This window comes from Orcinus orca, chromosome 1, assembly GCF_937001465.1.
Source record: "Orcinus orca chromosome 1, mOrcOrc1.1, whole genome shotgun sequence".
NCBI lineage: Eukaryota > Metazoa > Chordata > Mammalia > Artiodactyla > Delphinidae > Orcinus > Orcinus orca.
The window spans coordinates 137995090-138012433 of record NC_064559.1 but is presented as its reverse complement, the minus strand read 5'-3'; the positions used below and the strand labels follow the sequence as shown (position 1 = coordinate 138012433).

Sequence of the window (17344 nt, the reverse complement as noted above, 5' to 3'; positions counted from 1 at the left end):
TTATAAAGATCTTTAATGACCCTAATATCAGAGGTTACTCTATGTAATACTACATTTGACAACTAAAATGAGAAAAAAGTGTTTATTCATTTCAAAAATCAGTAGACTAAATGATCTTTCTTTAAAGTATTAATATAGTATTCTTCCTCCACCCTTCAATGTGTCCTATTGACAAAGTAGTTTCTTTGTAGAGAAAGGACTATTTTAAGTATGCCTGCTGGGCTTTTCTGGTAAGCAACTAATAAGAAATGGAGTGTTTGATAAACTAGACAAAGCGTTCCCTTGTACTGTAAATTGTAGTACAATTCTACTGGTTTCCTGGTCTAAAACATTCTATAGTAGTCAGAGTCCTACTGTAGTCTACAATCTATTTTGTCATGGCCTAAAAAAGCTACTCAGTATATGAAATTGCTCTAGGTTTTATTAAATCAATAAAGAGTTAATCTAACATACTGACTTTTTTACATATTATGCATTAAATATCTCCTACTGAAGTCCTTACCTAATTATTAAAATGAAATACTGTATTCGTTAGCAATTTCTCCTGCAGACAAGACTGAATTTATTTTTTTTAAATGCTTTGTTTTTATAAAATCCAAGAGCTGAAATATGACCAATTTGAGCAATCACTTAAAATTAAACCAAAATTATACTAACCAAATCACAGATTAGCTACAGCTTAATTCATGAACCAGGCTTGAATCAATTGAAACTGGCACACTCCTTCAGCATCTAGAGCAGTAACTGGCACATACCAGAAACTCAGTGTTTATTGAATAAATGAATTAACCAATTGTTAATTGTCTATAAATTGGTGAACCTTTCAGGAAATACAATATAGAAATTACCTATAATAGTTACCAGCTAAAAAGACCAAGTAAAGATACTAGTAATGGATCCTAATGAAGCAAAATAGATCATGATAAAGATCACTGCAACAGTAGTGGAGTCTATTAACACCCAACATTAAGGAACCAGTCAAACAGATTAGGGCACATCAACTCAATTAAATACTTTAAAAATAGGGAAACAATCATAAGATTAATCTACATGTAACAACACAAAACATAGATAGCAAGTGAAATTAGCAAAAACCAAAAATAGTCCACTATGTCAGCAACTAGGTAAAAGATACATAAACAACCAGAAGTTAAAAGGGAAAAAACAAGTCACAACTGTGTTAGGATGATCATAAAATTGTCATTCATATTAAAAATACTTAAACTTTCCTATTTCTTAAACAAAAAATTATTTTGAAATTCAACCATTCTCTTTGCCTATTTCTCAACAGATTTCTGCCAATGTTGCTAAAGAAAACATACCACTTTAGGTAAATGACCTTTCTGATCAAACTAAAGCAAAAAGATGACATATAAACGAACTGTCCAAATACTTCCTTTGGTCAACTTAGGAACGTGCTTGTTGTAATAATATACTTAAGAGAAGAATAACAGTAAGAAAGGAGACATAATTGGCAGCCCTACTGTACTTTCAAATTTGGGTGGTTTTTTTGTTTTTTTGGTAATGTCTGTCAGTTTTTACAGATTCACAATTTGCCACAAACATAAAATAATAAAGTTTAAAGACAGTACTTAAAGTGTATATCACTTTACAGACACTGGCTCTCTAATGTTGCTCTTATACTTATGTCCTCTTGCCTTTTCTGCACCATTCCAGACCCATCACTATCTGTCTGCCCTACTCCTGCAAGCCTTCCTCATCACTCCATCCTGATCACAACCTCTGTTCCAAACTATTATTTTATAGACTATTTATTCCTCTTCCCATCCATATTACAAAAGAAACATACATTTGCTCTGGAAAATCAGACTACAATTAGAAATGCACACACACAATTTTAATCCCAACACAGGGGGTAAGGATGGGTCAAGCATTAACAGTTCCAGGACAGCTTTTCATTGTTTCTTTCAAAATTGACATCATACAGTTCACACTGTTTTTTAACTCACTTTTTTTCTTATCAATATAATATTTACTCCTTCTCCTCATACCCCTGAGAAAAGGATCCAAATGCAAGTAGATTACTTGTAAAGTACAAAAAGATCAGCAAGAAAGTGAGAAAATTCAGGAGAAAATTCAAGGTGAATTATCAAGCCTGCTACCAGTATGGGCACCTGGAGCTTAACTTCATGAGAAAACTCTGGGAAACAATATACAATTATCCCACCCAAGTGTGGAGGGAGCTGGGGTAGGCCTATACCAACTCCTGTCAGTCACTTGTTGAGGGGCACTCCCAGGATGTCCTGCAGGAGACTCTCTAACACTTTGGAAGGAGTCCTCAAGTAGAGATGTAGATACTGATTTTTGGAAGTAGGCCGCCTCCATTTAAATAAGTAATAAAACCCAAGGGATATGGACAAGTACTAACAGCATCTTCTATACCCCACATCTTTGACTACTCTGTATCATTTGAAATTTTATAAATTAAAATGACTCATTATATAGAACTGCTTTCTATTCAACATTTAATAACTGCAACTAAAAGTGCTTAGGTAGTGTTTTCTTGGGTAGTGTGTCTGGGACTAAATTTAAAAAGAAGCACACCAGAAATCAAGGCAATCAAGGGAAAATAACACCATTAGGTTAAACTATATGAATTGCCAGGTTTTTGTTTTTATTTTTGTTTTCAGACCAAAAACTGTTAAATATTGGCAGTTTCATATGGTTCAAACTAATACACATCAAACTTCAATTATTTCCTTTCTGGGTTCCATATCTATTGTAGCACCTATTTGCAAGTTCTTTACTTCTACCTCTCCTTTCTTTTTCTCTTCTTCCTTTCCTTTGTTTCTGAGGAAATGTAGGCACAAAAGTGAAAACTAATGACTGCTGGTATACTGAATATACAATTTTTCATTTGTGGCCAGACCAGGTGTGAATGAATGAATGAATAAATAAATGAATTAAGCAAAACAAGACATACATGAAGAATATATCTCTTCCAGTCCCTGTGACTCCATTCTTTCAACTAAGAGAAAAGTAATTACTGCCTCAAAGGATAGACATACTAAAACCACACCATACACACTAAAAGTTGGTGTAGGACTACCCCAGCTCCTTCACCCCTTACAAAACCAAGTCTGTAATAGGAATAATTAAACCATCATGTATATAAAAATGTTTATAAACCTTTTTCAGTTTTATTTTCATGAAAATATACTCACTTTGTAAGGAAAAGTACATAGCTACAATAGACATCTATATTTAGTTTTAGATACTGCCAAAGAATTGAAAAATGGAAGAAGAAAAGGCAGATATATGATCATCTTTACCTGCAAAAGGAGATTTCAACGTGGGACTCTCCTCTACTATTATACCTTCTTGTGTCTTGTGTCCATGCCTTTGCTTGTACTGCTCCACAAACTCTGTGGAATAGATGGAATCTATAGGATTTATTTCATTTGACTGTGTGGTCTGAACATCGCCTGTGTGTTCAGAAGAGCACAGCAAGTCTTCAGTGTGCTGCTCTTCTTTCATTAGGTCACTACCAGATAATACTCTCAAACCGACATCAGGAAACTTCAGAACAGCAGAGTCTGCCTCCCCAAAACTCAAGGCATTTGAAATACCAAAGTCATCATCCTCAGGAATGGGGTTGTACCATATTTCTCCTTCATCATCTGCATCATTTTCCTCATTAAAATCTAATGAACAGTCTCTTGATAATGAAGAATTTGTAGCAGTACACACCATATACGTACAATATTCTTCAGATGATTTGAGGAAAGGTCGTGACAGCTGCAGTTTAGGTAGAGAAACGGGTGAGATGGATAAATGACTTATATCTTGGCATTTCTTATTTTCGTCTTCCAAATTAAAAGATCTCAGAGTACTCTGATATAGCCAATTGCGTTTCTTTGACACAGTGATGCTATTAAGTGGCTTATGACCCCTGAAGCCAATATTATCCTTCAGATCTTCAAGTTCTCTTCTCTTCATTGAAGACTCATAGACATTTTCAAATAAGTCTGTTTCAAAGAAAAAAGAAGGCAGAATATAATGCCTGGCATACCAAGAAAGGCATGTCACTTAAGACTAGTTATTAAAATACTATTTTTAGGGGCTTCCCTGGTGGCGCAGTGGTTAAGGGTCCACCTGCCAATGCAGGGGATGCGGGTTCGAGCCCAGGTCCAGGAAGATCCCACATGCCATGGAGCAACTAAGACCGTGCACCACAACTACTGAGCCTGTGCTCTAGAGCCCGCGAACCACAACTACTGAGCCCGCGTGCCACATCTATTGAAGCCCACGCACCTAGAGCCCGTGCTCTGCAACAAGAGAAGCCATGACAATGAGAAGCTCCCACACCGCAACGAAGGGTAGTCCCCCTCACCGCAACTAGAGAAAGCCCGCGTGCAGCAATGAAGACCCAATGCAGCCAAAAATAAAAATAAATAAAATTATTTAAAAATATATATATACTATTTTTTTTTTTTTTTTTTTTTGCGGTACGCGGGCCTCTCACTGTTGTGGTCTCTCCCGTTGCGGAGCACAGGCTCCAGACACGCAGGCTCAGCGGCCATGGCTCACGGGCCCAGCCGCTCCGCGGCATGTGGGATCCTCCCAGACCGGGGCACGAACCCGTGTTCCCTGCATCGTCAGGCGGACTCCCAACCACTGCGCCACCAGGGAAGCCCATATATACTATTTTTAAAAAGATAAAAAGAAAGAAAAGTAATATTAATCACATTCAGAGACAAAAATTGAACAAGACAAATTTTGGATTTTCCACCTAAACATGATTTCTATTATTTAGATATCAGACTGCTAGTATAGGTATCATAAGAATTCTAAGAAAAAGGATAAACAATCTCTGAGACTGCCTTTATAAATATCATAGGGCTAAAAAAGCTTTACCCTAAGCAAAACATGCTTTATAAAAAGCTTGTATAGAATGCTTTATACACAGTATGCCTTTAATTAATATTTGAGTAATTTTAAACTCACTGCTACAAGGACTTTGGAAAACACAAGTAAGATTACTACCTTTTCATACAAAGATTAACTTTGAATAAATCTTTCAAAACAATTGTGCCTTACTTATTACTGAATGTCTTACTGATTATTAAAATTTCAAAATAACATCTGTTTCCTAACCATATAGTGCAGTAGCAACTTATGCAGAGTTTAAGTTCTAAATATCTAGGGCAAAATTAAAAATAAAAGTCCCTAAGGAGGCCCTTGATTAGGACCAGGTATCCTGTCTCACAACAAGCACAACACAGCTATATTATTGACAGGCACAAACTTGAGCAGCAAGAATACAAGAATGAACAAAATAGCCCCTGCTCTTAAGGAATTCATAGCCCAATGGAGGATGTCAAATACTTAGATATGTGTATGTATTAATATAATGTGATAAGACTCTAAAAATGTATATGTAACATTAATTCCATATAAAGGGGAAAATTTTTTGCACTTCCAAAGAGTTACATAAAGCCGGCTTCCCGGCTTCAATGACAGTCAATAAGCTAAATAAATATATATCATAAACTAACTCACTACACATAGATTATTAAAACAAAACCACATTTCTAATTTAAGATCATGTCAGGTTTGTAATTTATGGTCTATGCTACTTTGAGTGTGTATTTGGTTGCTTCATTTTAGTATTACAGCAAGTAAAATATAATAGTCCAGTAACAGAGAGTGATAAAAACACATTAAACTCTGAGGAGCTTAATAACAACCAAAAAATTAGGTTCATGCATACTAAAGGTTTTCAGGAATCTCCCTTCTACTGAAAAAAAAAATCATTTAAAAATGTAAGTTTGGGGGCTTCCCTGGTGGCGCAGTGGTTGAGAGTCCACCTGCCGATGCAGGAGACACGGGTTCGTGCCCCGGTCCAGGAGGATCCCACGTGCCGCGGAGCGGCTGGGCCCGTGAACCATGGCCGCTGAGCCTGCGCGTCCGGAGCCTGTGCTCCGCAGCGGGAGAGGCCACAACAGTGAGAGGCCCGCGTACCGCAAAAAAAAAAAAAAAAAAAAAGTAAATTTGTCCTTTTTATAACCCTAAATACCTAATCAAGCAGATTAATTTAAAAACAAAACAAAACCTTAAACACAAACTGGGTTTCAAGTTCAATAGTTCCAGAGGCAGGAATAGAGGAACAGACTAAGAATCAGAAGGGAAGGAACCTCTCATGAATGTCTACTATGCCAGATATTTATTTACTCAAGAAATATTTATTGAGCGCCTATTATGCGGCAGGAACAAGAGATAAAGCAGTAAGAAAGCCCTTAACCTCCTTTAACCTCCACAATTCTGAGACAGGTAGGATTATTTCCATGAGCCTCAAACATATGTGGAATATGGCCAAGGTGCTAGCCATAGAATTCAAATTTAAACCTGTCTAACCTTAAAATCCTTGCTCTCACCTGTCTCCCCTACACCATGCTACCCACTAAGAGTAGGGAAGTAGGTGTCCCTCTTGAGCATTATGATAATATCCACCAAGTTAACTTTATAGGGTGGCTCCTGGGATTAAGTAAAATAATGTTTGAAATACTTAGAAAACTACTCAGAAAAGTCAAGTAACTTGCCTGAGATCACCTGTTGGTAAATGGAAGAGGCAGCACTCAAAACAAACTCTTCTGATTCCAAAGTTTGTAGTACACCTGGGCTACTAACTAAAGGATACCCACCTCCACTCTCCAGGATTTAACATGCAAACATGTAACAAATAGTCAATAAATATCTTGATTTGATTTAATTTAACTAATGAAACCTGAAGATTCAAGAGTCTTTCTATGGTTCTGTCTTCTTTACACTTAAAATTAAGAACTGTCCTGGACATATATCCAGAAAAGGCAAAACCTCTAATTCAAAAAGACACCTGCACCCCAATGTTCATAGCAGCACTATTTACAATAGCCAAGATATGGAAGCAACCTAAGTGTCCATTGACAGATGAATGGATAAAGAAGATGTGGTGTGTGTGTCTGTGTGTGTGTGTGTGTGTGTGTGTGTGTGTATATATATATATATATATATACACATATATACAATGGAATATTACTTAGCCATAAAAAAGAATGAAATAATGTCATTTGCAGCAACATGGATGGACTATAGACTAGATTATTATACTAAGTGAAGTAAGTCTGACAAAGACAAATATCATACGATATCACTTTTATGTGGAATCTAAAAAAAGATACAAATGAACTTATTTCCAAAACAGAAACAGACTCATAGACATAGAAAACAAACTTACGATTACCAAAGGGGAAAGGGGGGGGGATAAATTAGGAGTTTGCAATTAACAGACATCCATGACTATGTATAAAATAGGCGAACAAGGACCTACGGTATAACACAGGGAACTATACTTAATATTTTGTAATAACCTATAAGGGAAAAGAATCTGAAAAAAGAATATATATATATATAACTATATATATATATATATATAACTGAATCTCTGTGCTGTATACCTGAAACTAACATAACATTGTAAATCAACTTTACTTCTACAACAACAAAAAAAAATAAACTGATTATAGACCTTTTTTTTAAAAAAAAAAAAAAGTACCTACGGGCTTCCCTAGTGGCGCAGTGGTTGAGAGTCCACCTGCTGATGCAGGGGACACGGGTTCGTACCCCGTTGCGGCTGGGCCCGTGAGCCAGTGAGCCATGGCCACTGAGCCTGCGCGTCCAGAGCCTGTGCTCCGCAACGGGAGAGGCCACAACAGTAAGAGGCCCCGCATACAGCCAAAAAAAAAAGGACCTACTATAATTTTTTTTTTTTTTTTTGCGGTACGCGGGCCTCTCTCCCGCCGCGGAGCACAGGCTCCAGACGCGCAGGCTCAGCGGCCATGGCTCACGGGCCCAGCCGCTCCGCGACATGTGGGATCTTCCCAGCGCAGGGCACGAACCCATGTCCCCTGCATCGGCAGGCGGACTCTCAACCACTGAGCCACCAGGGAAGCCCCTTTCAGAGTTTTTTGATGTACATTGTAAATGAAATAAACATGCTTCTACTTGTACTATATTCCAAGGAACTACAATGAGAAAAATAAAGCTACCAGTATCCCATATTTAAACCGATACATCTATTGATATGTAATGAATATGTAATATTAAAAGGAATAATTATATCGTGAGACACAATACAACTATTTTTCATGAAACTACAAACTACATAAACTTGAGATGAAACAGTCTGCTTGCTATTGCTGAATATTTAAAAACACATATGCTGAAGTTTAAATTTAGAGATAAAGAGGTACATTATTATACGTTCTGATAAAAACCAAATTTATTCCGTTATTAAAACTGAATATAAGCGACACATTATTCAAGGTAGAAAATTTTACTTGGGCAATTATTTATATATAACTTAAAGCATTTCATTTTTATCTCAGTTAATTAAACGGATGCATATGAATATAAGTTACACAGAAATGGAAAGCTATTTACCATCTTCTCTTCACTCCCCATTTATGCTAAAATTAATGTTAAACCTTACTGGCATAAATGTAAAAGTTACCTTTAGCCTCAAATTTTATATATATGTGTGTGTGTATATATATATTTTGACATTTATATATTTATATGTTGAAAGAAGACAAAAGTAAAAAAGATATAAAAATAAGTGTGCAAAGTTGCAAGGCAAAAAAGTCTTTATTCTCTTGCAACTATACACGTTATGGTATAACTATCAGACTCTAATTAAAGTCATTTTCCTTGAAAATCTGTAAGAGAATGCGGAAGTGGCAATTAAAAGTTTTTCACTCAGAAAAATATTTACATAGTGGTGAACTACTCAAGTCAATTTTGTGTTCTCAACTATTACGTATTTCATAATAAATCTAGATGAGTTACTATTACTAAACATTTAACTAGTGCCCCAGATCAAAATCAACAGCAAACTTTCTGGGAAATTATGTACTGCAGCCCTCATTGAAAATGTACAGTATCTACAACATCTTTTCATCATTTAAAACATTCTACTGCAAAAACAAACTGTTGTTTTAGCTTACTTCTCTTTTAAAAATCCTAAATAAAAGCATTCTTATGAACAATGTATTTGAGCTTAAATAAATAAAAGCAGCCCTGCTTATAGAGTCAGGCTTGGCAGCCCAAATGAAATTACTAGAATAAACTTAAGCCTTAGGTTTACATATGAGTGTGTTTATATGTATGTCTTTATCTTTCCCAGATAAATCTAAATGAGGAGAGGGGTACAATGAAAAGAAAAAAGGTATTTTTCTATCTTTTATTTTTCCTCCCTTGTGACTAGCAATAAAAACTCTTAAGAAAAAAGCTGTGTGCTAGCTTTGGGGACAGGAAAGTAGAGAAGGAAACTTTGAGACTCTTTTCAGTTCCCTGAAAGTAATGAGGAGGAACAAGAGAAAAGAAGCACAGAAGAAAAGATGAGTGGAATAAATAAGTGCTCCTAAAGTGGTGTCCTCTAGTTCAATTCCCAATGCTCCCTAAAGCAGTCCTTCTCAACTTCAGATCATTTCACTCTCTATCCAGAATCCTAATATATTTTCACAAAGCCTGCTTGCCTTTCTCTTGATAACAGCTAAGTGCCAGGCATGGTACCAAATGGATTATCTTTTTTCATCATCACAGCAACCTGAGGACTGAGGCTATGCAGAGCTGAGTAACTTGTCCAAGGTCATAAGGCTGGTAAGTGGTAGATTTGATCAGAAACCCAGAATCTCTATTCTATTAGCCATTACACTATATGGCATTCTCTCTTGCAGATTCTAAAATCTCACTTTTGTTGGTGCAAAATGAGACTAACATGGAGGGATCTGCTTAAACTTGTCATACATAAGTAGTAAGTATAAATTCATACACATAAAACTGAAGCAGAAAGAGCTCAAGTGCTTTGCTCTAATAGGGGTTAGTTTAAGTATCAAGTATCAGAATAAAGTAGAATGCTTTTTGAAAACTTTTTAAAATGTATCAAGATAGGTGATTGAGATACTGAGAATTCTAGAGCCTACTACTCAAAGTGTGTACCAAACAGCAGCATCTACACTGCGAGTTCGTTAAAATGCAGAATCTCAAGGTCCCACCCCCATACATATTAAATCTTCATTTTAACAAGACTTTCAGAGAATTCATAAACACATTAAGTTTGAAAAGCTCTGCTCTATAACTGCGAACCACACGTTGAGTGGCAAAGGTCTGGAAAACAGCCTTAGGATTCTCAAAACATAAACACCACTTAGAAATGGAGGACTTTCAAAAATCAACACAACACTATTTTCTGCTGAATTTGTAACTCTCAATGTTTTCCTGCCACCAGCAACTCCATGTTTTATGGCACTCTTCCCAAAACAAAAAACAAAAACAAAAAAATGGACTCACTTGCTTCTGGGGCCACGATGGCAGAATTTCTAACAGAAGAATTTAGAGCTAGAAGACACTCAAAAAGTATTTGCCTATAGTTACTAGTCTTGAAAGGGCTAATGCATAAAAGAATTTGTTGGAAAAATTCATACAGATAATGTAGCTCATAAAGTTAAGAAATTGAAGCTACAAATACTTGAGAAGGGAATAGATAGAAATCTGCATTAACAGTGTCAACTTCACTTTAAGATATAATGCACAAGATCACACCAGCTATTTAATACTACCTTTAAAGAACTGTCTAAAGATTTTGAACAGAATATTACATGCCCCAATTTTTTTTTCTTTCACAGATCATGGAGCAAGAAGAGTAGAGTCAAAGTAGGCTAATTATTTTTAAAGCAGTAAAAGGCCAAAATAGCTCAACCCAGTGCTTTCCGATTTATTTTTGAGTACTATATGCTAATTAAAACTTATTTATAAAGAGTTATAATGAAGTATAGTCAGCAAATAGATTAAAATTCCTTTGTAACCTTAAGGCTTGAAGAAACTTTACAATATTTACTATGTGTAATGACTTTAGATTTCTTAAATAATCATCTCAATTAGTAACAAATTGGTCAATCTGTGAGCACTACATTCCCAACTGCATCAAATCATTGGCAGTATTATACTATGAAAAGTTTTAGTGGTTCTTAGTAGGAGCCAGAAATCAAAACTGAATATCATTTTGGCTTCCATTTGTCATATAGCTTCAAAAATTTCCAAAACACCTAAGTAGATTAGGTATTTCTATATCCTTATATAGTTATTCTGTGTTATAAATTCTAACTATAACTATTTTGAAAGAAAACATCGCCACAAATAATATTGTACAGAAAAATGTGATATAAACCTTCTAAGCTGTTTTTTTTAAAAACATTTATTTATTTATTTTTGGCTGCATTGGGTCTTCGTTGTTGGAGCGGGCTTTCTCTAGTTGTGGCGAGCAGGCGGCTACTCTTCGTTGCGGTGCACGGGCTTCTCACTGCGGTGGCTTCTCTTGTTGCGGAGCACAGGCTCTAGGCGTGTGGGCTTCAGTAACTGTGGCAGGCAGGCTCAGTAGTTGTGGCTCGCGGGCTCTAGAGCACAGGCTCAGTAGTTGTGGCGCATGGGCTTAGTTGCTCCGCAGCATGTGAGATCTTCCCGGACCAGGGCTGGAATCTGTGTCCCCAACACTGGCAGGCAGATTCTTAACCACTGCATCACCAGGGAAGTCCCCTTCTGAGCTATTTAACATCTTTATACAACCAAGAATGTACTGCTTCATCGGGACTGCCCAGTTAACTTTTTAGAAAACATGATTAAAAGTAGAATCCAAGTAACCAATTTGAACTAAACATTTAAAGGTAAAGGTTTAAGATGGATAAAGCAATTGACTAAAAGAAAGACTTTAAACCTATTCTAGGATTCCCCCATCTTCTTTGCAACTTTGAGGAAGTTACTTACCCCTCTAAATCTTGTTGAAATTCCATCTATCTCCTCAGTCCAAGCAATTTAGAAATTCGAGTCCCTTTGACCTTATATAAATAGGGGTTTTGGAGTCATAAAGACCTGAGTTTGAATCCACATAATAGTTTGTGAATCTATATACTAGTATACATAAACCAAATACTAGTTTAAGTGACCTTGGGCAAACTACTTAACCCCTTCTTTGCTTTTGCTGTTGTTGTGCAATAACAGCTGTCATACCTCCATGGAGGGGGGAGGGGAGGGAAGTAATAAAGATTATATGAAAACCCCACAAAGTATTCAGAATGGTTTTAATAAGTTCAACTAACCTTCATAAAAAAGTTTAAAAAAATTAACTCTTCAAATCTATACTAGATATATAAACATTGCACAAATTATTTTTATCTTTCCTAAAAGATGAACTGGTGATTTGAAAGGAAATAACATCTGAGAAAGTTTTTAAAACCAGAGATTATCTAAGCTTTTGTTTAGATTTCTTGTAAAATATCTAAAATACCATCACATAATAATTCTAATGTGTCATTTAATTTCTTTTAAAATTGGTTTCATTTAATTAGTTTCTCAATGAAAAAATCAATGAATTCATTCCTAAGAGTTACTACAGTTATTATTACTTTTAAAACACTTCAATGTTTACACAACAACTGAGGGTGTTAAAAGCCATCAGATAGTAATGTCTAACCTTTGCAACAAAAGGGTAATACATATTTTACTGAAGTTTTATACAGATTTTTGTTATGGCTAAAAATTAACTGTCTTAAAAAGAGTTAACTGAACCAAAATCAGTGGAGGTAAAGATATAATAGCACTAAAACGTAATAAGTGATTACAAATACTTTACTACTGGAAACGCATATTTTAATATAAACTTAGCATAAAGTACACCTCTCTTCACAAAAATTTACATTCTACTATCTTTTTATTCAGGTGGAATGGAATAAATTTGAGGGAAATTGACAGGTGTGGGTTAGACATTTATAGATTCAAAAGAACTTCTCATTTTGTATACACTTGAAGTGAATTATTTGATTTGTCTTCATTGTGTAATAAAAAGTTTTGTGAACTTTGTTTCTCCCCGTTTTGTGTTTATTGGTTTAAAAAGTTAATGTGTACAAACCTAGTCCTGTAGGATTTGTAATTCTTAACAGAGAAACTGCCAAGTACTGTGAATACTTTTACATTTCAGCATTTAATATTTTTTAAAGTATTACTAATATGTAAGTCATTATGTTCACTAAAAGTCTTTAAAAGTGTAGTCCGAAAGATCATGTTGTTTTTGGCTCAGTTTAAAGGTACTTCTTTCACAAGAGAATTCTTTTACTATTTACAACATAAGAGATTTCTAGAATGGATAACTTAAACCTTCAGTGAAAACTAAAAATCACACACATATAAAGTAGGGAGTAAAATCCTATTATTAGGACAAATATACTTTTTACAAATTCCTTTAACTGCCTACACTTTCTTAAAAAGTACATAAGACATACTTTTCTTCTGATTAAAATCCAAGTGCCCTTCATTTTCCACAATAATAAGATTACCTACATTGTTATGTTTTTAGGGGGGAGGGGGAGGGGAGGGAAAGGTGAAGAGAAGAAACGTGAAATCCTACCTGACTAAAAAGAAGTATTACCATGATAGTTTTCTCGGTTTGGTTGGGTTTTGGGTTTTGGTTGTGTGTATCTGTGTACACAAACGCTTCTGACCGGGAGGTGTAATGAGTAAAATGACAGTTTATGAAGCCCATAAAGTCTAACTTGGATCAAATTCAAATTCACAAACTCCACAAAAGTCTACAGATTAGCCCAGAGCTACAAAGAATAAAAGTCAAGGCAGCGCCGGCCAACTCTTAAGCCGAGACTGAAAAGCAAAGTGTGGTGAACTTAACCTTTACTCACTGTTGCGCTTAGAACTAGGTACACTGGTTCTTAGAGAAGAAAAAACAAAAACCCCAAGTTCCTCATGCCACTGTCTTAAAAAAAACAAACAAATAAACAAACAAACCCGAGATAAGGCATTATACTGGAATGGCATTAGGCTGGAAATGGCATTAGGCTGCCACTGACGTGACCCTCACTTTGGCACCGGCACGTACCGTAGTCTGCAAAACCATACCTTCTTCTTCGCTCTTAAGACAGAAGCCCGGTCTGTAAACACATTTTGATTGCAAGGTATCCTACCTGTCAGCGTAATTCTTTGGTCTGGCGGCACCGAGACGACTTGGCTTTCCCGCATTTTCAAAGCGCCCAGATTTGGAGACGTTGCCTGCGCTCGGGTGACTTCGGGGGGTGTCCTACGAGCGCGACCCTTCATTCCCAGAGACAGCAGGCGTCCTTTGTACATCCACTTCTGCAGCTTCTTGACTGTCACCGCGGGCGGTTTGAGGAAGGGGAGCCCCTCCTGGCCGTCTTCTTTGCCGCGGCTTCCCGAGGAGCGGCGGGGGTCCTCGGAGCTGGGAGGCCGGAGGCCGGAGGGCGCCGCGGCCCGGGAGCTGCCTCCGCTCCAGCCGTCCATCCCGCCTCCACGTGGCGGGGGCTCGTCCGGTTCCCCGCGCGCGCCGCACCTGATCCAGCTGTCGCTCCGCCACCGCTGTAAGGGAGGCGGCTTGGCACCCACGCGGAGGCTGTCGAGGCTTCTGCTGCAGGGCAGCCGCATCCGAGGAGTCCGCGGGCGGCCTCCCCCCGACTCCCTCGGAGGCGACCGGGGCGGGGACACCTGCTGCCAAGGGCAGTCGCCGCCTCCCCGCTCGCAGTCTCGGGGGCAGGCTCCGCGGGCCGCCGCGCCGCAGGGGGAAGGCGGCTGGCCCGGAGCCCGGGCTCCCGCAGGGCAGCCGCGATCCGCCCTGCCCCGGTCGCCCTGCCGCCTGCCCGAGTCAGGGGGCAGGTCGTGCATGGCCTGGATCAGCAGATAGTAGGCCTCTCGCAACTGGGTCTGCAGCCTGCCTGTCTCCAGACGGCCGCCCTCCGCCCCTGGGGAGGAGCCAGCGGCCGGGGGAGGCGGGGGCCACCGCTCCGCCTCCGCCCCCTCAGGCTCCGGCGCGGGCTGGGAGCCGCCGGGCAGGTTCTCGTAGTAGTCGGCGTCGTCCTCCTCGTCCTCTACGCTGCCCTCGGAGCCCGGCGGAGCGTGCAGAGAGGCGCGAGTGAGCCCGCGGCACGAGGGTGCGGCCTCCTTCCCGCCGCGCGGCCGAGGCCCGAGCGCCCCCGACCTCTCCGGCCGCCCTCCCGGGACCCGCGCCTCAGGACCCCACGCCTGAGGCGACGGCGGCGGTCGCTCCAGGCTCGGCCGGGCTCCGCCGGCGCGCTCGCCTAGGGGCCCGCCCGGAGCACCCCCGGCATCTCCCTCGGCAGCCGAAGAGGCCGCCACGGTGGCTGCTGTGGCCAGCCGGCGCCCGGGCCCCCCGGCGGCACGAGGACCCCGCCTCCCCCGGAGCCTGGACAGCGTCCTCCTCAAAGGGTCCGTCATCCCCCTCCGCCTCAGCAGCCAGGCTCGCCCCTGGTGCGGGGAGAGCTCGGAGTCCCGCTCGGGAGGAAGCCGCGCTCGCGGCGGCGGCGGCTCCCCATGACCGACACTGGCCCTCGCGGGCTCCTCACATTCTTGGCATAACTCTGCCGCGGGACGGGTGGGGGAGGGCGGCGGCGCCGCAGAGCGCATGCCCCGGAGCCCCGGGCCGCAACGGGGCGCGCGGGCTGCCGGCTGCTACTCTGCGGGTGTCGGGCGAGGCAAGGCGGAGGGCGGGGAAGGGAGGTGGGTGAGAGCTAAGAAGACCGAGGGATGCAGAGAGAGCGTACCGAGGGGGGTGGGGGGTTGCAGTAAGAGTCGAGGCGGGAAAAAGAAGGAGCGGGAAGGTGAGTCTGCGCTGGAGGCTGCAAAGTTCTGGTTGGGGAGACGGAGAAAGGGAAAGTGCCCTCCTGGCTGCCACTCAGTCACCTTCACCACCCTCCGCATTGCCACCACTGCACGAGGCGTGTCCTATAGTGCAAGTCCTAGCTTGAGGGAAAACAAAGATTGTTTTGACGGATAAGGTATGAGTACAGGTGTATCTCACTTAGTGAAGTGTGTTCTAGAAACGTTCCGAATCATTTTAATTTGTACAGGGAGCTGCCCATTTAAAGGAAATTTGCAGAGATTCCTTTTCAATTAGGAAAAACCCTTTTGCCCAAAAAAATCACCACTGGTGTCTCTTTTTAAAGTCTATTTTTCTTTCTTCCTTCCTTCCTTCCTTCCTTCCTTCCTTCCTTCCTTCCTTCCTTCCTTCCTCCCTCCCTCCCTCCCTTCCTTCCTGTTAATGCATGCTAACACAAAATTAATTGTAGCATAAACCAAAACTTGTAAAACGGAGGCGCAAATATAGCCTCCCCCATCACCTAACACTTTGTTTTAATTAAAACTGGGTTGAAAAACAATTGGGTTGAAATTGAGAAACAATGTTATTTGGAAATACCAACTCTCTCTCAAAAGCATTAAATTCCATGTTCTGTGTAACATTTGTAAAATACCTTGTGTTGCCACAGAGCAGTGGACCTGTTTGTGGTTGATAAGAATCAATCTGATTTCAGAGTTAAACTTTTTAGCGCTTACGTATTAGAAGGGGCCTTTGTCCGAGTACCTCATAAGTGTACTACTAACTCCTAGCACAGTACTTGCACCTAGTAAGTACTCAAGAAATATTTGTTGAATAAACAAATGCTTGCATGAGTGAATTTAACTGACCCTATTTTCAACGATATATATCTATGTAAGTTCCTTTTTTTTTTTTTTTTTCTCCTATCAGTCAAAGGCTCCAGCCTCTAAATGTGCTTTGACCTATACTTCCTTTATTAGTACGTAGGCTCTGCATCCTGGAATAATTTTACCTGCATCTCTATTTGCAGAAATCTTACCCATCCTCTAAGATTCCATTCAGCTGCCTTCTTCATGAAGTCGTCTCTGATCTTCCACATGGGCACGATCTCTCTTCCTCCAAACTCCAACAGTACTTTATTCATACCCATTCAAAGTATGTTTATTATTTTTTGTTTTTTACAAGGTGCACCCTATCTCCCATACAAGAAAATTCATAAACTCCTTGAGGGCAGAGACTATTTATACTTGACTTTTATATTCTTCATAGAGTATAACATCTTATACACTGTACATGACGAATAAATATTTTAAAACTAATGTCAACTTTAATTTGAAGGAAGCAAATGACTTTAATTTCCAGTCTATTGCCTGACTCTCCACTAGACCATACTCTATTAGTGTTGTTTTAAAATTCTTTCAGTGATGTGTAAGAACATACTTTGTTAAATAATCTTAATTCTCATCTAGGAAAATACAGTGAAATGTTACACTACAATTTGCATACATTACTATTTATAGTTCTACACTATTTTTATTCTCTGGAACCAAAGCTATTTAATGAATAGTCAAGGCATAAAATTATGTCCCAGTGAAATATTCCCACAGGAAATGGCTGATGATAAAGCTGCCAATGGTGTCTATAAACACAATTTGATCT

At 39.6% G+C, this 17344-nt stretch overlaps 1 protein-coding gene across 5 annotated transcripts in view; it reads right to left on the bottom strand.

Annotated features, from left to right (window-relative positions):
• The window catches only part of SYDE2 (synapse defective Rho GTPase homolog 2), a 39996-nt gene extending 23235 nt beyond the window's left edge, over positions 1-16761 (bottom strand). For 2 of the 5 annotated variants that reach the window (XM_049708757.1, XM_033431951.2), the window contains exons 1-2: positions 14025-16761; positions 3294-3989 (exon numbers count right to left, since the gene is read on the bottom strand). In XM_049708757.1, coding sequence (XP_049564714.1) covers positions 3294-3989; positions 14025-15495 — 2167 coding nt within the window. In that variant the 5' untranslated portion in view covers positions 15496-16761. The remainder of the gene's footprint in view (positions 1-3293; positions 3990-14024) is intronic. The other 3 variants (XM_004262972.4, XM_033431945.2, XM_033431934.2) reach the window with 3 other exon arrangements.
• Positions 16762-17344: the final 583 nt, after the last annotated feature.